Genomic DNA, 21810 nt, shown 5'->3' with positions numbered 1-21810 from the left:
AATTACATATAATAAGACAATGTAAAATTTTTTTTGACACTTAACATTTTTGTTAAAGCTAATAAAAGTTTAAACAATATTTACATAAAATGCAATTTACTTTTTCTAACTTTTATTGTCCTAATTCAACACACACCCCCTCTTAATTTAAACAAGATAATATTATATAGTACCAAAGAGATTATTGGCAGGGTTCTTCAATAATAAGATACTTGATGTACATCCTCAATAATGATAAACATAATTACCCCTTCTGAAGATTAAAATCATGAGTTTAATAACGAATAATATGACATGGTAAAAATTTGAGAACCAGATAATTTACTGTCTAATGCCTATTGGATGGGCTTTAAAAAATCATTTTCTAAAGAACGTGTGTGTATGTATGTATTGCATGTTTTCTCAATCGTTGGTTTAAAAACTTTGGAAACGTTTATATCATTAAACTTTCCCGCCAATAATTTACATATATCTTTGTCTAATTGTCGTCAATCCATATGATCCTCGGTTTAAAACCTAATTGGTATTTTTTGGGGTTTTGTAAAGAAAGTTTTGTTATGTATGTAAGTAGCCTTGATTCTCTGAAGTTAGGATTCAGATGCACGAGGAGATTGGAAGTGAGTATCCTTAAGCTAATCCTAGATCGGTAAGCTTTGCGTACAGCTGGGTGTATTCTATGTTACATTACAAGCTGACCCGCAATTCTCTTGAAAGCTACTCAATTATTACATCACCCTGGCCTAGAGTTTTGGCAGGTGTTCCATATTAAGCCACCCTAATTAATGACCACTCTCATATGAATGAGGAGCATGGATGAGGGAAAGCACGATTACAGTTGCTTGATAGGTAGGATCCTAACTTCCTACAAATCTCCATCCTTACAACCTAAGGGCATCTCAGGGAAGGTTGCATGATTATATTCTGACAAATTGCAACAGCTTTTGTCATCCAAGTGCAATATCTATGAGGGGACTTGAACTCGGATTTTCCTAACCACTACTCTATGGGACATCCAATGAGAAAGTTTTGATAGAACCAAGGGAGGGTGTGAGCACAAGGCAATGTTATCAAATGTTATAAAGTTTAGAATTAGGCTAATTAAAAGTAAAACTATTTAGCATTGAGCCATTTTTACGCAAAGTTTACAAATTTTTGCAGGTTTTTTTAGTTTTTTTATTTTATGCATGTTTTGTTGTAACATCCGGTTTCATTTTGACCAAAAAATAATTAATTAAATTTATATTTCAGAAAGCTACTAAATGTATACCAAAATTAAATACAACGATGGCTGAATTCTCAAAGAATTTTCAAGTCCACTAAAGAAAACAAAAATGTAAAATAAAGGTAAAAATCTAGTTTTATGTTAAAATCATCCTTATAAAACAGTAAAAAGATCTCTGCCTCCCAAGAAAAATCGCCCCAAAAAATATTAAAACCCCCTGAAAAGTTTTTTACTTTTTCTTTTTAAAACTGAAATTGAAGGTGTGGGGAGGGTGGTGACTTTTTCTTCCCACCCTCAAGTGCCCCTAGAGTCCTAAAAACTAAAAACATTTTACAAGTCTTAATGAAGTGAAGCTTATTCGGTTTTTATTATCCTATAGACTTTATAAATCTAATAAAAAGTTTTCTTTTAACTTACTTTCTAATAAAACCTTTGGATCAAGTCGATAATACAGCCATTTGAATTAATTTTACAACCTGTATACTGCTAAGCGACTCATCGCACTTATTATTTTATAACTAGAACCAATATTGTACAAATATTCTGAAAGACTGAAACCAAGACCGAATAATGTACAGGAAGCATTAATGAGTGTAAACTCATTCTTTGTCTTTCATTTATGTGCACGGGAAGCTTTCCGTGCATAATTGGATCTTTTATAAACCGTATTATTTGTATATACCTTGTTGTGCTTGGTTTAATTTTGAGCGAACGTTTATTTTGCGTTCAGTTGTTTTATAGCCCTTCCGTTGCGTCGTAAATCAATGGATAAATTATTACTTGGATCTAATAAATCTTGCAACAGGCTGAAATTCCCCCCCTTTACCTCATTCCGTCCCCTATTACTTGATGAATAAGTTCAATGTTATAAGCTAAATTTACGAAAATATTATTTCGTTTGTCATAATACCCACGTATATTCTACATCTATTCTTATATCTGACTTGATTCAATCCTTCATTTTTATTATCTAGGTGAACGATTAAAATTGGAGGATTCCCTCAAATAATTTTGGTGGATTTATTTTTCTCTGTCGAGAAATATAACAAGAACAATTTTGTGATTGAAATACAACGACGACATTTACCCGCACGAGGATGCCAAATATTTGCAATAAAACTGTGTCTTCGCCAGTCTCGGTGGGTGGACTACATGTAAGTTATTTTTAGTAACGAAGCTTCTCTACAATAAACGCCAGTCTGTATGTATCGAATAGTTTTAATAAAAATTTAGGCAAATTTGAGAATTTCTTCCTATCAAATTCAAATTTTGTTATATTATTCCTGTAACAGTCAATTACAACTCTATAGTTTGGCTTTACGGACAACAATTTTTTTTAATTTATTTGATTCTTGGAATGTTTATTCCTATGATAATAAGGATCAAAACATCTCTGTAAGTAAGTCTTTAAATGTAAGTATGTCCATACAGAATTACTATAAATAAATGATATTCAAAAATAAAAAAAAAGATGTCTCTCTGTAATTGCTAATGTTCGTTTGTCTTACTGTCTTATATTTCATTAGCTTTGATTTTATGGATGTTGTCATTCTTGTCTCTATTGTGAAACTTAATAACGATTGTTTGTCAAATTCATAGATATTATTGTTTTGATTTTTAAATTGGAGGGATTATATTTTTATTTACTTCAGAGTTTAACCTTTTTATAAATGATTTTGTATGTTTAAAGTATTTCAGCTCGCCCCCCATGCCAATGCCATTTTACCTCAGAAAGAAAGAAATATTCTACAAATATCTAGCATTGTTTTGTATATTTTTTGAATTTCATATTCTTAAACAAGTATTTTTTCAAATAAGTTTTAACATTTCAATTTCTAGTTAAACCTGATGAATATTTTTTTATGTCCGTCAATGCAGATTCGTAGGCAAGAATGATTTAAAAGATTCATAGATCAAACTACCGTGCTTTACTTATATACACACAACAAGGACAATTTGGTTCTTAAAATGACAAAGCATTGAAATAAACATTAGTTTGGATGAAAAAAGAACAAATGATAAGCAGAGATATATAGACATGAATACATACACTAGACATAGAGTAGCTATGCTACTAACAATTCTACTTGTTAAACCTTTAACTTCTAATCGGGCTCTTACTTTAATATACAAAAAACTTTTTGTGTTGAATTTGCGAATGTTTATTTGTATCTATGCATACCACAACCAGGGAGGGGTGGGACATTGGACTGTAAAATACACTGGCATCCAAGTACTTCATTTTATTCGTTGGCTAGCAAAATTTGGGTACTTTAAGTTATTTGTGATGTATAATTCAAAACTAGTGTCCAAACTTTTCAACCAATATTTTTGTTTAAAAGAAGGGGTAATTTTGTTTATCATTATTTGAAATTTATATTAATTTATTGACCATTGTCCTATCCCTGAATCCCTGTTCACAAAACCAACCTTGGAATAAGTTTTGCTGCAATCTCTCCCCCTCCCCCCTCTCTCTCTTCTTTTTCCACTCCACCTTTCCTCTCTTTCTATTATAATGTATTTCCCCTCTCTTATTGTTCCGCCTTTTCTTTCTTTTTATCATACCATTATTTTATCTCTACGATCCCCCATCCCCCACTTTTTCCACCTTCGTCATTTTTCATTGACATTAGATTCATATCTTTGTGGAAATTGAAGCAAAATATGGTCGCGTTGCGCATTTTTGCTTTACCTTTTTTTTTATTTTTTCTTTGCAAATTTCAAATAATTTATTTAACTAGAACAGATTTAAATACCTTCTTTCGTTCTACGTCCGCCACAATGAGATTGTATATTGAAAATGTTCTTACCAAGGATCTAAAGGGATAAGACAATGACCGATAAATTGATGTACATCCCAAATGATGAAACCCAAAATTACCAATGTTTCAGATTATAATTAGTGGTTGAAATGTTTGGACACTAAAAATAATGAGGCAACTATTCAAAATTCAAAAAAAGTCCCCAAAGTTGTTAAGCGCCAACGAATACGAAAACGTAATTATAGCCTATTTGCTATAGTCAAACGCTAGTCTAAAGTCAAACTGTCAATAAATATTACTTAAATTTACTTACAATTTTGTTAAACCATTGATAGACACATTAGAATAAAAGAATAGAGGGGGAATGAGCTATATATAACTCTTTGAATATAAACAAAGAAAGCTATTTGTTGGCAGAAAAGGGTCTCCACCATTTGGGCTAGGTAGTTGTCTGGATTATATTACATCTATACTTATACATTTATTATAGACACATTAATCAATAATCTCTTGTTAATAATTAATCAATAGCTTCTTTCTTATTTACTTATAAACTCTACTTGTACGGGATGTTGTTATCCTTGTTTTAAGTGCCATGATTAGTGTTTAAAAATTTATGCCTAGTAGGTTAATAGACTTTGCTTTAATTCACAATTATGCGTAGAGCCAACTTAATTTAAACAATAATGATAACATCCATAAGTAATAAAATCCATAAAATGAGGGTTTTCAAGGTTTGTGGGGGGGGGGGGGGGGGTGTCCTTTCCTCTGTCTTGTTTGTCATTGTTTAATATTTTAATATTTGTATATATTTTTATTTGCTGAAAATTACGAAAATTATGGACGGACGGACACACCCTAAATGTAGAAAACAGCCTTAATTTGAAAAACTTGAAAAACTAATTAAAGTCTTTAGACAAAAAAACAAGAGGGAATAAGAACTTGAATCATTTTTGTTTCCGAATTTGAAACAGAATTTCAAAATATTTCAAAGTAAAGAGGTCAAACAGATTTTTTTGTTATTTAAATAATAAATGTATAAGTATAGATGTATTACCCATACAAAAACCTGGTTCCAGTGGTCGTATGATAGCAAAATGTTTTCTGCTCTTTTGAAGCGACTTGGCTGTGTTAATATTTCTGACGCTATTGGCTGATATTTACCCAATTTAAAGTCGACACAGGGTCCTCACACTGAACATATAGCCTGTCCACTCTAATCTTTTACTTAATATTTCAATAACATATTATTACCAGTTTGAAGTTTTAGGTTTTTCGTGTACAAACTTACATACATATAAAAGGTTCTCTTTTAAAACAAAATCTAATCGAAGAAACAAAATTTTGAAAAGGAAATAAAATAAATATAACTTAAAGTTAAACTTTTCCCAAGCTAAGTTTTGAAATGGCATACATTTTTAAATACTCTCAAAATTTTTATTCGTTTTTGAATATTAAATCAAGTTCTGAATTAAAACTTAAATAATATTTGTATTTAGGAAGCGCTTCTATTATATAACTAGGACTTGTAAAGGTTATCCTGCAAGTCAGTGTATAAGAAACATGCATGTAGCGTAGGAACAAAATTTTAAAAATTAGTAGGGCACTTAAGGGAAGAGGGAGTCGACCCTTCATTTTAGGGGGGATTTCCATTGGAAGGTTGGAGGTACCCTTCATTTATCAACCTAACCTGGATTTTCGGAAAAGCCTATTTGAATATGACAACTATATTAGTCTAGCTGTTAGCAAGATCTAAAGTTACAGACACACAAACAGTTAACGGTACATCTTATTACTTTAGACCAGGAAAGTTACAGTTTTTTTCTATACTATATGTACTTAGACGTGTGAGCAGACCTCAGTAAAAAATTAGTTGCGTTACTTAGAAAGAAGTCATAAAAACCCGTCTAACCAAAACTTGATACCATAAAGATTAATTCAAATAATAAAAGTTGTTGTATAAAGTATGTTTTTCATGTAATCCACTAAATGAGCGAAAAATTAATTTTTATTGCCGTAATTAATACTTACATCGTGTAGAAATTACACTGTTAATGGTAGAATAATGATTTTATTTTAGGTATATTATGTTTTTATTATAATATTATGTATAATTCTTTATTGTATATAAAACTATAGTGTAAGGTAGTTTATAATTAAAGATTTGCTTAATTTTTCTTTGTTTTTTTAAACATAGTATGATGTAAATTAGAGACAAATTAAATTGCAAAATATCCTCAAAATTGAATTAAATACCTTGTATTTGGTAAACAATTTATTTTCTATTTCATAATACTTTTTTGTAACTGACAGAAGAACAACCGTCAGTTGTAGTTCATGGCTGTGTATGTATTTATGGGTGTTATATTATGCTTTTTCTATACAAAAATTTTAGTATACTGTAAGGGTTGAGTGTAAGAAATGTCTATCTGTCTGTCTATCTGAAACCTAAGTTCTCGGTAACCGCTGAATCAATAAATCTGTGCTTCTACATACTGGTGCTTTTAAGCTTTCTTTCAGGGGGTGTAACCCCTCCTCCAAAAAATATCTTTTTTCTACTTTAAAGTTTTAATTTTTTTTTCTTTAATTATTTTTTTAATATCTTTTTTTTTAATTGCAAAAAAAGGAAAAAAGGCCCTGCACCTTTAGGAGAAATTTGTGATAAAAGTAGTGATAAAATCGCATCAAATTCAAACATACTGAAAAAATTAAACCGATTAAGTTTCTGCTGATTGTTTATTTGCTAGGTCCATCTTTTGCAATTGAGATCACGTTTTTTATGTCACCAAATGAAAACAAACACAATTTGATATTTGCATTTTTCCAAGTAAAATCATATTATCTTGGCTCATTCAAAACAAAAAATATTTTTAGAATTTAAAAAGTTAATTTGGAGTATTTCAAGTACATAAATTTACTTCTAATCAAAATTAAATTTAGTTAATTTTCTAAATCATTAGGTTATATATTGATAGTTTACATAAAGGAGATTTAATAATTTGCACTGGATAAGAGTAAATTTGATGATTTTTAATCTTATTATAATTTTAATAAAATTTTTGGTTGATTTGTTGAGCAATATTGGTGGATCATCTAACCAAACCATTCATCCAACAACTTAACAGTAATTTCAAAAATATATATATATAAGATTGTAAGGTTTGTTTAGTTTGAAGCAAAAGAAGTACTTTTCAGGGAAGCAACATACATATACATGTGATTACCATTCATTTAAAGCACAAGCACTAAAACGCTGGGAGGGGAGGGGGACATTGGTCTGTTTATAACACTAGTCTCCAAAGTTTATAACTACGTTGTTTATTCGTTGGCTCTCCAACTTTGGGGACTTTATTGAATTTTAATTGTTTTTTTTAAGTTGAGTGTCCAATATTTCAACCACTTATTTTTTTGTATCATTATTGGGGAATTTTATACATATAAATTTATCAGCCATTGTCTTATCCCTTAAAATCTCTGACTAAAATGTGTATCATAGTGAGACACCTGCCATTCCAAAGAGACTTAACCAAAAATAATTCCAAGCTTTCCTCTATCCATTTCAGAAAAAAATGCAATTGAAGGATAACAAAAATACATTTTGCTTTTTTATTACTTTATTGCACAAAATCAATGCTTATCAAATATCAAATATAAAAATTCTCCAAAAATGTGCTGGTACATTTTTTCATGGAAGCATAAACCGTCCCGAGTTGTATTTTGTTTAAATATGGCCATGTTGTCCCATAATTGGTTTAATGCACTTATTGTGGCAGATTCACTTATTTTCCCATCAAACCTTCCCTCCCTATTTCATATTTTTGGGTAATAATTATTAAAACCACAAGCTCCGTAAATTAATAAAAGACAGACCATAAGTAGAACAATATTTTTAAATGCAAACCTCTTCTATACTTATATATTTCATAATTAAGCATGTAATAATCGTTGTTACTATTTCCTTTATAAAAATTAGATGGGTATGAACTATGGATGATCCTCTTCAAATTTAGAGGATTTTCTCATTATTGTTAAACTTCCTTTATTGAAGGAAGGTAGAAAAGTATTACAGGAAGAACTTATTTTTTAAATGCACATTTCAAGAAATTCTGATTGGTCCATCACCTCCGAAAAAATGATGGTCAATTTTGCTAAAAAAAAGTTTTAGTCTTTTCAGTGTAACAAGGGTTTGGTTTTGCCTAACTTAATCATTTTTGTTTAATATCGTATTGGTCAAATAATAAATAATGTTCTTCCACAGTCTCAGGGTTATATTCTGCTTTAAAAGCAAGTAAAGTTTAAAAGCAAAGATGTAAATGTATTAATATTTTTTTTTACGGATTTTTTTAATGTTATCGCTTTTTTTGATGTTATCGCATTATATCAATTATGAAAGCTTAAATATAATTTTATTACAAAAATGTATATGAAATAGAATTTGAGTTTCAGAGAAAAAAATATTTTTGTATTTTCAGAAACCACTTACAAAAAAATAACAATTGTAAAAATTTTGTTTTTGAATCGTCAGCAAAATCTTTTCAAATCTTTATCTTTAAATTTCAGTTTGCTTACACTGGTTTTCAATCTTATATAAATTGAAGAGAGAGAAAAGTCTACATTAAAATTATAAATATATATATATATATATAAATCCTTATGATAAAGTAACAGGATGTCTGTTTGTTAATAAGGGAGGTACCAACATCCTCCCAAGATAAATCGCCGCTGGAAAAAAATTACCCACCCCCCCAAAAAAAAAATTTTAAACTAATATAAAAAAATGAGGTTTTTGAGGGTGGTTTACTTTTTTTTAATCTAATTTTTTTTTAAATGGGTTTTGGGATTCAACTCAATAAGGCAATAATTCTTAGATAATAACGAAAGCTAATGCTTAGATTTTAGATTTTAAAAACACAAATCTTTATTTCTTCTGTTACAAACCTCCCAAGATGAATAGAAGGCCACCATGATTAATTTCACAAATTTATTCTAGACCTTTCTGTACATATTTTAAGTAAACAACTTTTATATACAAAATGTGCTTTTTGGTAGCTAAGCTACTCTATAATTCTATGTCCCTCCATCTGTCCTTCGTGCGTCCGTTTCTCTGCCCGTCCGTCTGTCTGTCTCGAATAGGGGGAAAACAAAAATTTCTCGGCTGCTATTTAAGAAAGAAAGACGAAAACATTTGTAAACCAAAACTTTTTTCATGTTTTTCATACAAATGATTTTTTATAGGAGGAACTGTTGACGTCAAGTTTCAGCAGCCAAGAGTTCACCTGTAAACCTGACCTTGTCACAGGTATGAATAGCCATGGACAGACGGACAGCCAAGAGTTCACCTGTAAACCTGACCTTGTCAAAGGTATGAATAGCCATGGACAGACGGACACCTGTGAACCTGACCTTGTCACAGGTACAAGGACGTCCAAGCTTTTTATTTAAAGGGGGGTAAATGAGAGGTTGCAAAGGTTTCAAAGGAATCTAATGTATTTTTTTTAAATTTGTGGGGATAAACATGAAGAGTTTTAAGGTTTGAGGAGGGTAAACACCCTTTTATTCTCCATCCTTGTAAGTCTAAGCACCACATGTAAGACTAGCCATGGACAGACCTTATATGCCTTATTTTATAGAAAACATTGCTGTACCTAACCAATGTTTTATTTCAGCGCATGACGACCCCGCAGGGGCCGTGACGGCCAACCCTGCGTACAACCTAAATACCCGACCCAAAACAACCAGATACCAACAGTTTGTTAACAACCTTTATAAGGTGAGAATGTATATTTCACACAAAGTACCATGTTGAGTACTGATACCCCCTATTTTTAAAAATAAGGGGGGCGGTTAGTTTTTCATTTGTTTGATTATTATTGTATTGGGAACTGGGTAGTCCTACAGGGTTAGTTCACAGCAGCTCACGTATAAATTTATTAAATACAGGATACTCGTTGAGGAATGCTTATATATTTTTGACTTTCAAATCGTGCCTAATTGTTGCAGAAATAAAAAATTACGATATCGATAGGGCAGTTTTAACTTGTTTAAATTAACGATAGAGCTTTCCGTCGGTTTTGGACTTACGGACAGACGTATGGACCAACTTTCGCTTTTAATATATAGCCATGTTATTTCTCTTTCATATAATAATTGATTTATTTAATTAAATATATTCATATATGTATGTACGTCTAATGAAATTATTTTTCCAATGGTTATATAAGTGTACATTTCTACAAACCATTCCTCTTTAATAGAAAATATTAATTTAATTTATACAAACTGTTTCATATTTTAAATTAAACATTTTTATTTTAATTATATACAAAATTGATTTTTTACTTTGTCTGTCCGTCAGTTAGGTAGTCCGTACCGCTATTTTCTCAGCTGTTTTTGAAGATTTTCATATAAAATTTTCATCTACTCTAAACCATTTTTCCCGCATTTGAGTAGGGAAACAATTTATTTTTAATTTCGTGATTTTCTTTGAGTTTTTGCTTATTCTCTCCCTTTATTTTCTTTATTATGAAATCTGCTCTTATTAATGTTACACTTATCTACACCCTCGCAAAATAGCTTCAAACTGTCCTAAGTATATACTAAGCATTCCTGAGAATTGTGTACATATCAGGGAAGCCGTTTATGATCCTTATTGATATACTTTATTCATATAGACAAAGGCAAATCCACCTTTTTTCAGGGAAAAAGATTAGATTATCTTGCAATATCCCTGTATCCTTTATGATGATGTCAAATCCAGAACTAAAGCTCTGTAATTCAATTAATTAATTAAAAGGAAATATCCATTAAATTTAAATCGGACCATTTAACCTAGCTAACCACCCAGTTCTAACTTTTAATTGATATGCTTTTTTAAAAATTAAAATATACTTGTTATCCTTTTACGAGTTGACTCTTGAAGATTTGTACATATTGTCATATGGCATAATTAGTCTAATTTAACTGAAACGTGGGTATATTGTTAAATGAAAACAATTCTTTTATTGCGCGACCTTTTTCTATGGATCCTATAAATGTTCTAATTTACGAGAGTTCTCTAAAATTCTTTACATCTATGACTTAGCATCAGTAGAAATATTCTAAACATTTTTACTTATAATGCATGGGCCCCCACACTCGGCCCTTTTAACTTTTGACAAGACCCGGCAAGGTTTTATTTTGAGTCAATAGGAGTTGGGTTGATTTTAGCCTTACATAGTCTTTTATAATAATAAGATTTTTAATATCTAGTTCCAAGGACAGCCTAAGAAATTTTATTGGATTTTACCTAATGTCGCGTGTTACAGCAGTAGTACTTAGAGGATTGTTGTGTGGTTGGGTGTTTAAAAGGGTCCTCTTTGCAATAACTGGGATCTTTCCAATTAATATTGACTGTCTCGAAGATCATACCAACATGAGATATTCTTTTTCAACCTTAGTAACCGAGATTATAAAGTTCTTGTTAGTTAATACAATATGTCACAAACGAAATGATATGTTCTGTAATATTTCTCCCATTTAGTTTAAATGGTTAAAAGAAAAATTATTTAATGACACAATAAAGTCGGGTTAACGTCATTTTTAAAGCAGTTCCTCGATTTTTCTGTTCGACCTTCTGTCTTTTTTGTCTGTCGGTTAAGTTAAAGGGTTGTTTATTTTAGTTCATAGAGGTGATTTTAATCTAGAAATTATTTTTGTAAACTTATTCATTTTTGTTTTCACCAAAATACTGAATGAACTATTTGAAACAAATCTAATTTTTAATTATCACATTCAAGATCATTAATTTTTGCTTTCACGAGACGAATGATCTATAGAAAAATAGAAGTAATGTCACATAGTGGATTTAATATTACTTGAATCTTACACCAGATTAGTATGTTCTCTAATAAAGTGAATCTTGTAGCGGGCTAAAAAAAGATTCCCCACCTCCACCCCCTTTACTCCATTCCTACTGGATAAACATTAAACAAACTGGCCAGTAAATGAAAGGCTAAATAGTAACCTAAATTGACGCCAATTTTTCCCCTGTCATAATATCCACGTATATTCTACATCCATTTTAAGAGGAACTAATTTTTTTTATTTTTCAGGTGATTGGTGAGTTTGGTATCCGGGAAAATATTTATTATGGTGCCATTTTTCTTTGTATGACACTTATTGTGCTTTTTTGTGTTCTAATTGTTAACAGGTAATTTGCTTCAATTATCTTTCAAAATGTGTGTACCTTTTTGAAATTTAATCATGAAACTTCAATGTGTGTCTGTCTATTTGATATTTTGCGATTCTTGGCAATTTTTCATCTGATTTATATTAACTTAATAGAAATTTTTCGACCCCTCTAGGCTAACAAAAAATAATACCTTGCGATAAATAACTATTCCATGCGAATATTCTATGTATCGATTAGATAAATAACTGCCAAAATAGTAGAACGTTTGTGTGTCTGTCTTTATGAAATGTTGTGCAACTTATTTAAATTCGGATTTTCAATCTTTTTAGCCTAAAGTTTAAGAAAAAATCATTTATAGACGTTCTGTGGGGTTGGTATGTCTATACTCGAAAGGACAGCAATATTTTTTAAAATTTTCATGCCACTAATCTTGTTTAACTTTAGGACAAGTGCCTCAAACTGGTTTAATTCACCTCAAGCTGTTTATGATGTTGGTAAGTGATTTCTTGCTAATTGAAAACATCAAGCCATCCTCACCGGGTATTTCTTAAGTTCAAATTTTGACTAAAAACTAAATTATAACCAAATATGTCAAAACAGGATCAACTCAATACCATTACAGTCAGAACTTTAACAATTAACAATTAATTAACAATGATGTGCAATCAAAGAGTTAATTTTCTGCCCTTAATTAGCAAGATTTGGTTCCGAGATAGACAAAAAAATTTCCATCCTTTTGAGGTTAAGTCTAATCCTAATTTGAGAAGAATCTTACCTGGAACCTAGAACTGGCATAGACATCTTTTTTTGGTTTACTTTATATGTTTTGGTTTGTATTTTATTGTTAAACGCTTTGTTAAAGTCATAAGTAATAACCAAAAAGATTTAATAGCATTGAAGTGTAGAGCTATTTTCTTTTTTTCAGAATTTGATATGAAATAACAAAATATAAAAGTACTTAATGTTCTGACAATAAAAAATAACATTTTTTTTAACAACAATATAATAAAGAAATTGATGTAAAGTTCATGACCATTGATCAATTCTATTTTTCATTCTGTTTTGTTGTTTTATCAGGGAAAAGGGATATGGTTTATAGATTAGATAAATAAAGTTAGTTGAGCAAGGACAAATATGTTTGATGTAGCGCAATAATAACAAGCAAACTATAATTTATATTATAATAGTATATTTTTCCATTTAAGTGATTTCAAATGAGAATAAAAAAGTCTATTGTGTGTTTGACAGAGAGAACATATATGTAGAAGAAAAATGACGTCATACTGGCCTATCATTGGTCAATTAAAATGTACACTGGCCTGTCATTGGTAATTTAGTCATGTGTATTGGTCCATTATGAGTCATTTGTTTTTGATGACGTCATTTTTATAAGTACTATAGAGAGCTTCCACGTACAATTTTATTTTTAAATACTTTTTAATACCTTATTCTAAAGCAGCCCTGCTACTTAAAAATACTGTCTAAACTATTAAACTTAACTAAAAAAAATTATATCTGTAAAAAAAACTATTTTTCCCATACATGGATTATAATTTTGAATCTAGCTCCGAAAATTTGTAGTGTATATTAGAAATATGAATCAAGGCTAATTGGAGATCGTTCACTTTAAACTCTAAACTAAATAGCGGGGGGAGGGGTTCTTAACTTGCAACTGCTAATAACAATTGGCTTGTTTTACCATTTTGTTTAATAATGATTTTCCTTTACAAAAAAAAGTTTCAAATATCATTGCATTTATCTTTCTTTGATAATTTAGCCACAATGATAATCAAATATTCCTTAGTCAAGAATAAAGTTTTAAAAAGTTGAGGAAAGTAGATTTTCATTGCATTACGCTAGTACCATTACTTCTTAAAGTCAGCTCGATACTTAAAAAGATGTGGAAACTGAATTTTCCTTACATTTTGCAAGAGAAATCTGTAAATAGCTTGATACATAAAATGGATTTTTTATTGTTTTAAATGCGCCTTTAACAATAGAATTTGTTCCAATTAAATTTTTAGAGGGGTAAGAAATGAAATTAAAAATCCTATGGGTTGAACCATCCCTTAAACATTAAAAAGAATTGAAACTTACTTTTATAAACAATATTCTTTCAATTGTTTTAAAAGCCATGAATGTACAGCAAATAATCAAATTTCATAATTATCATTATACTTAATAAAACTTTTTTGTTGTAAATTTTCCCTTATAGATTGGTATTTATCAACACTGTTATTGAAACTTTTTAAGTATTGGACTATGTCGTTGAGAGACTTATGTCTCCATCAACTTTACTTTTTCCAATATTGATGTCCTCCCCCTCCCTTTACTTACTTCACACACCGCTCCTTAAAAAGATCAAGACAATTTTACATGCCACCAAAATAGACCAATAGCTTGACTTTGACAAAAATTTTATCATTTATACGGGATCTTTTGATATTCTTTCAACCTATCTTTAAATTGGATAGAAACTCTCTAAAAATAATTGCACATCTAGTGATCAAAACAGTTTATTCAAACATTTTATTTTTATTTGAAAGGTCCAAATTTAATAAACAAAAAAATCAATTGTCTTATGATTCAGAGTGGACAACTTTTTCCATATTAAACCAAAAGAACAAATGAACACCCTGTTACTTTTCTTAAAAATAAGAATACATCAATGATTTAACTATATTGATAAAAGTATAACATTCTTGAATGCCTTGAGGAAAGCCATGTTCATGATAATTGTCCTCCCTTTTTCAACATCTATTTCCTTGTTTCTCCCACCTTGTAATGTCCTTGTAGAGTTTGCATACAAAACTGCAAATGATTTCACAAGCAAGTACCATTATTTTTTTTAAATATCATGGCCTAATATTTAAGCATAAAATAATAGTAGATACTAAGGACTACTCTAGCTTATCCATATCTATTTATGATTAAAGTTAGTTCAAATTGCACATTTACTGTTTTATTGACAGGCTAACAGTAAGACCCTGAGCAATAAACATAAACTATTTTAAATACCACCAATTATTTTTGGCATAAAGCACATTTTTATGTAAGTTAGAGGAATCCAACCCCCCTAAACCCATCTGAAATAGTCAAAGGGGGTGTCATGTCAAAAAAGAATCACCATCCTTGTTGTCTTTTTATTGCACTTTTTAGATCCCATGCCTTCCTCAATTTGGGCTGCGTGGGGGGTGTTAAAGATTTCAATTGTGCGTCGTACACGACCCTGTGCACGCCTCTGCTTTAATGAAAGTTTTAAAATGGCATTATATTAATCCTATAAACGTTATAAAATATATCTGTTCTACTGTAAGGAAACCTAAGATTTAAGATTTGTTGTTTTATCTATTTCCATTTGAGTACACATTTTTTTATTATTAGGCATGTTAATCTGTTTTCATACCTTTTATAAATGTTGGTAGTATTGTATGTACAACCAATTCCTGAACAACAAGTTAATCTACTTACAAATTATTCTACAAAAGACAGCAAATTTCTTTATGTATTTTACCAAAAAATATAGACTTTTAAGTCAAGAGGTTAGTTTAGCCTGTAATGCGTTTTTTTTTCATCTCATTTTGTGTTTGAGAAAGATCTTCATCCTTACGGGCGCTGGAATCCAGCAAAACTAGGCATCAAGGAAAAGAGCAACTCTTTTTTTGATTTAAACAAAGCATTTTATGCTACTAAAATATCCAATAATAATACATCCTAATATGAAATATAAGCAATCATATATAGGAGCTAAGTTAATAGGGGGGGGGGGGGGCGTTCATATTTCACCTTCTCCTGACTGATTAAGGTCCAGAAAGAGACCTGACTGTTGAAGGTTAACAATTGTACTTGTATCTTTAGCTCCCGCACAAAATTCATATTTTTTTTTAGACAAATTAAAATTTTAGTTAAATCTTAAAGCGGAAGGGGGTTTTGAAGGGGAGAAACAAGTTTTAAACGTTTTTGTTTACCAAAGTAGCCTGAAGCTAGCCAGATTTACTAAGAAGTTTTATAAAAATTTAGCTGTTTGGAAGATCGTATTGAACACACTTCATGTGGTTATATTAGAATATATAGAATTTAAAAATTATACAATTTTGTCCAACTGTTGTAACCAATCTTTAATTTTTGTGTTCTGAAACCATTTCTCGAACTAATTAATTCCAAAGAATAACTTTAATTTTATATTTCCAACTTTGTGTAAAATAATTTTAATACTTTTAAACTTTAAGTCTGAAGGGGAATAAAAGAATATTGTTGTATATTCACTTCCGCACATGTTATAAAGACAAGGATAACAAAATAAAATCAAACTGCAGAACAGAACATACGAACATTAACACTTGTGGAGTGTCAAAACTTGAGAAACAGAATATTAAACAAAAGCTATAAACAAATTTGTATATATATTTGTTGCAAACGTGTGTACATAAGAACATACTTACATTTTTACGACTTGATTATAGTATTAGAAGTTAGCTTAAGAATCATCGTTCCAAAAATCAAATGTATAGGATTATTATACTGATAATTATAATGGATGTACGGACTGGTAACGATTATAGAGTTGCTTCACTTTCTAAATAGTACCTAACTAAACAGTTTAAATCGATAGGACAATTTAGCTTGAAATAACGATAACAGATAACTGTTACCTACGTAGTGTGGAACAAACCCTTATTATAGAAAAGCCTGGCTTTTAGAAGGAACCTTTATAATATTTTAACATAAAAAAACGACCCTTCCTACTTTGGCTCACGTTGTTAGTTCGTTTTTCGCTGCTATATTTTAGTAAAAATTACGAAACTTAATGCTGATTTTAAAGCATGCGGAAGGGATTGCACACCATAAGAGAATATCAGACAAATATTGACGTTTTTTTCTATTTGTGGCCTTGGTCAAAATGGTATGGCAAGCAAAAGGCCTTCAAATGTTTAATTTGACATATAAAATTAAACAAATCCAAGCAAAACTTTGATTTTTAACTTTAAACCTCCAAGCATTAAATGTGGATTTCATTAATGTTATTCTTATTACAATTATTCAATTACATTAACAATACGAGATTATGCAAAATTAGTTTACTTTTTAACTTAAACTTCAACCTAAAATTGATTAAGGTAGGACAACTACTATGCTGAAGTGTAACCAGAAAATAAAATCTTAATTTTGTCCTGCTAAAACCCACTGTGAACAAAAATTGCTTTCACATTTGGACATACAAACGGATTTACATATATATTTATAGACTTGCTGTACTGTGTAGCCATCTTAATATCTCAGCAATTATTAGAGATGGTTAATCATTTTTGTTTTATATCAGACCTATGCATTAGATACTAACTATCTAAATTTCTTGGCAATTATTGAAGATAGTAAAACATTTGTATTTCTAATATGATTTGTTCAGACATGTTCAATGTGCATATTACTGGATCCTCATCATCTCAATGTCTCAGCATTTATTGAAGATAGTTTGTTTTAGATCATACATGTGCTACTACTATCCATCTCAATACCTTAGCAATTGTTAAAGATAGTTAAAAAAATGTTTAGATCAGACATGTGCCCTATTGCTGGACCCTCACCATGGAAAAGTACATCAAACAGGTATAAACTAATTTTCAGCGAAGCATAACCTGTCAAAAAACGTAGGCTTCTATTATGGAAGAATTAAACCTTAGGCCTTCGAAAACTCGTTAAAAAGTTATACAACAAATTATAACACACTCCCATTTAGATGAAAAGCTTGAACGTCTTTTTGCTTATATAAAAATTTTATAAACATATTTATTCTAATGTTTCAAAATGACTTTTTTGTTATGGGCTTTTGTAAAAAAAAATTATCCTCTTAGATAAGCATAGGTATGAAAAAAGCATATGATATTCAATATTAATATAACTATTGGCATTTATGATGTAGTGGGAATAAATAATAACCATTATATATTAGTATTTGTAGCGCAGCTACTTTTTGTCTATGATATGTCCATCCATAAAGCAAAGTTAATTATGGAATCTTACTATCATTTTAAAGTTTTTAGCAAATTATTTGAAAAGTGTGGTAGTACTATTGACATGTTAATCACTAGCAATTTCACATAATTTTTACACATTACAAAAGTCCTTTTAATTTGTTATTTTAATGGTGATTCCCAGGACGATTAATCTTATTAAGGTATGGGTGTAGCATAGCTATGATTTAATTTCATAAGTAAGCATCTTTTATGATTATTGACCAAGTTAGTTATTCTATTTTTGTAGTTAAGCTACTTTACAATTCCAACTTTCTGCTTTCTATATTTTTAACCAATAAAACACTGAATATTTGTGACTTTGTTAACTACTAATGGAAGTTGTCATCCTTGTTTACATATTGAAAGCCCCGCTCCTCTAAACATAGTGTGTATTATTATCCTTGTAATTGTTATGAATAACACAGCATAACACAATATATGTTCTTAATAATAATAATACACACACTCAACTTTGTGTTTGTGTATCCTCAGTCGTTCGGGAATCAGTAAAGATGCTAATTATATATTTTTTAGTGAAAATTGGGTCGAAACAATTAAACTCTTTGTATAATTTCATGAAAGTTTATTTTAAACCTTTATTATATCATTCCTATCATATAAAGGAGTGAGGATTTTTTCGTCTGAAACTTTAAATGTCAATAACTTCTAAACTGATTGACTTCTCATTTTGTATAAAGCTTTGCTTAGGTCATAGGATGTTTTAAGCTACAATACTTTATATATTAAGGTCATGGTAAGGTTTTAGGCTGTATTTTAGTCCCTTTCTAATCCTTTGGAAAGATGATAATTATTAATTTTTATGAACACCTACCAGCCAGTACAATATAATTCCTAGTTATGAAAACGATATTTCTCAATTCTACAAGTGCTAATAGAATATATGGTTTTAATAACTTTTATGATTTCTTTTTGTAAATTTCCATCTTTCTGATTTTTATCTTTAGTCTTTAAATTATTTCATTAACCCATGAAAGAAATTTTATACTTTAACTAAATATATTTTTGTTTTGAAATTTCTAAATTATCTAAATGACCGTTTTCCTGATTCTACATTTGACTGGTTGCCCAACTTAAAGATTCCTTTATCTCTTGTACATATGTGTAAGTATGTCTAAAGAATATGAATTACCACCCCACACCCCACCTCAACTCTATATGCATTAAATAAACAAAAGTAAAATAGCCTAAACCTTAAAGGATAACAGATCTGTCAAAATCTGTTAACAAAGAATATGATTTACCCCCTACAATTCAATCCTTAAAATAATAAATCCAAGGTTTCTTTTTTATTCCTCGCCTCATTTTATTACGTTAAACGCTTTGTTTAGTTCAAACTGTTATTAAATACACAAAAATAGACTCAATTGGTTCTTTTACAAGGATTTGGAAGGCGAAAGTCAGCTGCCTGTAAGCCACAAGGGAAATCAACCTTTTTATAATTTTAAAAGTCAGCTGGAAGTCTAAACCTGATCCAAGCATTACAATCTCTCTTTTTTTTTAAATCATAAAGCATCCCAACTGGTTTAAATTTGAGGGCTAGTTGAGGCTGACGCGCGGCTGCCTAGCCCTGCTTTAAATCTTCCTGATAAAAGTGATAAAGACTAACATAAAAAAGGCGACATACGTTACTTTTTCATGAAAAACAATATGAATTTCATGAATGCTCTCATAAATTTTTTTGTCAGAATCAACAAAACGTATGCTTAATGAGGCTTAGAAACAAAAAAATTGTGTATGTCAATTTTAAACATGTCTCTTTTTATCTGCTTTGACAAAATAAATGAATATTATAGGATCACCATACTTATTTCTTATTTGAAATGATGATTCATTTGACGATCATACACCGTGAAATAAACGTTTTATAATAACAACACTAAAGTTAAGAAGGTTTATTTTAAATATCTATAATTTAAATTGAATAAAAAAATGTTTAAAATTTTAAATGTTAGTGTTGCTCCGTAATTAATACTGTTCGTTTGTCCCATATTTGAAATGATGAAATGATGTTATCATCCTTGTTTATCCCACAAATATTATTTTGATAATATGTACATGCAAATATTAATAACAACAGTATATCTCTAATAACATTAGAAACCGGAGTATTATCATATAATATCATTAGTAGCGCAACTAGGAAAAGATGTGGCACTATTTTTTTTATATATAAATCTAAATATACTTAAATTATAAAAACTTGATTTATAATAACTGTATAAATATATTATGAATATTATACATTTAAAATAATTTACAATGAAAAGAATGGCTATAATATACGTTATATTTCTATAATAAGTGTTAAATTGTTTTTTTTATGAATAGTATTATTTCTATCTAAGTCTATACGGTATTATTAGAATATTTTTGAAAAATGATTAATTTAATAAGAAAAATTTCATAAGAAATTTTCCTTACCTTCGTTTTGTTTGTGGAAGGAATAACCAGATTTTTTAAATACATCAAGTAACTTTTGAAAATATAAGATGGGTGATATCATTATTTAGTTAGTTATTTAATTCTAGCCCATGAACAAGGGACATGTCTTTCAAGAGGGGTTGACGTAGTATACTTATAATAGACTAAAACCTGCTTAAAACATCCCTGAAATTGATGTAAAATTCAGTCTAGATATCTTATTGGACAAACATACATACACAATAGATTGATATTATGTTACTTCAAAAAATCATTTTATTTCTTTCAGGGCGATATTTTGGAGACAGAGCAATCTATACATGTAATCCAGGTAGATATGATTATCTGCAGCGAAGCCACTCTAGAACTGCTGTATATCCTTGTTCAGTTTATTATTATGAACCATGCTCCTGTTGTATTCTTAGTCAACTTCCCTCAAAGTGTTTGGTCGAGCAAAATCCTCCTCTGTCGTTTTTTTAAATAAATGAATATAAGGGGAGTTTGTACATTATTGTTTATTTATTACTTCAGGTCAGGTTAGGTTAGGTTTTATTGGATACTGGGACGCACTGCATGGATAGAGCACCGCAGGGATAAGACATAGAAAAAACTACTCCACTCTTATTTTCAACTTATATAAAAAAAATAAGGTGGTGGTTTAGTGATCAATATACACTTATAGGGAAAGCACAATTTTGATTATGTTGTGTTAAAATCGAGCTTGCTATTGCTTCAAAACTGTTAATCATAATTTTTTTTATCTTTTTGATATTTATACAAAGATATTATAACTTTTACTTCCCTAACATAAGTAAATTTACTTTTTTAAAGATTATTGTTAAGAAAGTATTATAATAATGTATAATACCATGTAATTTCCCTACACTAATAACAAGCACCCAACCCACCATATATTATGGCTAATCAATCAATAACCTTTTAAGGGTATCAACTAATTGGGTCTGAGGAGAGACTTTGTCAGGGAAGCGGGGTCTGGTCTCATCATGAACCTTACTGTAAAAAGAAAGGTATGTTTATAGATATTTATTTTGAACCCTGTAACCTAAAACAATTCTAATTACTTAATTACAATGCTTAAGTCGACAAAGCAGGGCGCTATTTGTTTGCTTGCCTACATGCCTAGGGGGTAGGAAGTTCCACTCCCGACTGACCACCCCCCCCCCCATTCAAACTTTTTAC

General features: G+C 29.9%; 1 protein-coding gene across 1 annotated transcript in view; it reads left to right on the top strand.

The window, feature by feature from the left end:
* Positions 1-1246: 1246 nt before the first annotated feature.
* Positions 1247-21810, top strand: part of LOC145322203 (protein lev-9-like) — a 51257-nt gene continuing 30693 nt past the window's right edge. The window contains exons 1-9 of the mRNA XM_080164047.1: positions 1247-1344; positions 2197-2376; positions 9220-9283; positions 9651-9754; positions 12075-12172; positions 12599-12648; positions 17708-17761; positions 20900-20941; positions 21555-21638. Coding sequence (XP_080020173.1) covers positions 2320-2376; positions 9220-9283; positions 9651-9754; positions 12075-12172; positions 12599-12648; positions 17708-17761; positions 20900-20941; positions 21555-21638 — 553 coding nt within the window. The 5' untranslated portion in view covers positions 1247-1344; positions 2197-2319. The remainder of the gene's footprint in view (positions 1345-2196; positions 2377-9219; positions 9284-9650; positions 9755-12074; positions 12173-12598; positions 12649-17707; positions 17762-20899; positions 20942-21554; positions 21639-21810) is intronic.

This window comes from Acartia tonsa, chromosome 6, assembly GCF_053477335.1.
Source record: "Acartia tonsa isolate MP-2025a chromosome 6, ASM5347733v1, whole genome shotgun sequence".
Classification (NCBI taxonomy): domain Eukaryota; kingdom Metazoa; phylum Arthropoda; class Copepoda; order Calanoida; family Acartiidae; genus Acartia; species Acartia tonsa.
Note: the sequence above shows the minus strand (reverse complement) of the source record. Positions and strands in the feature narration are given on the sequence as shown.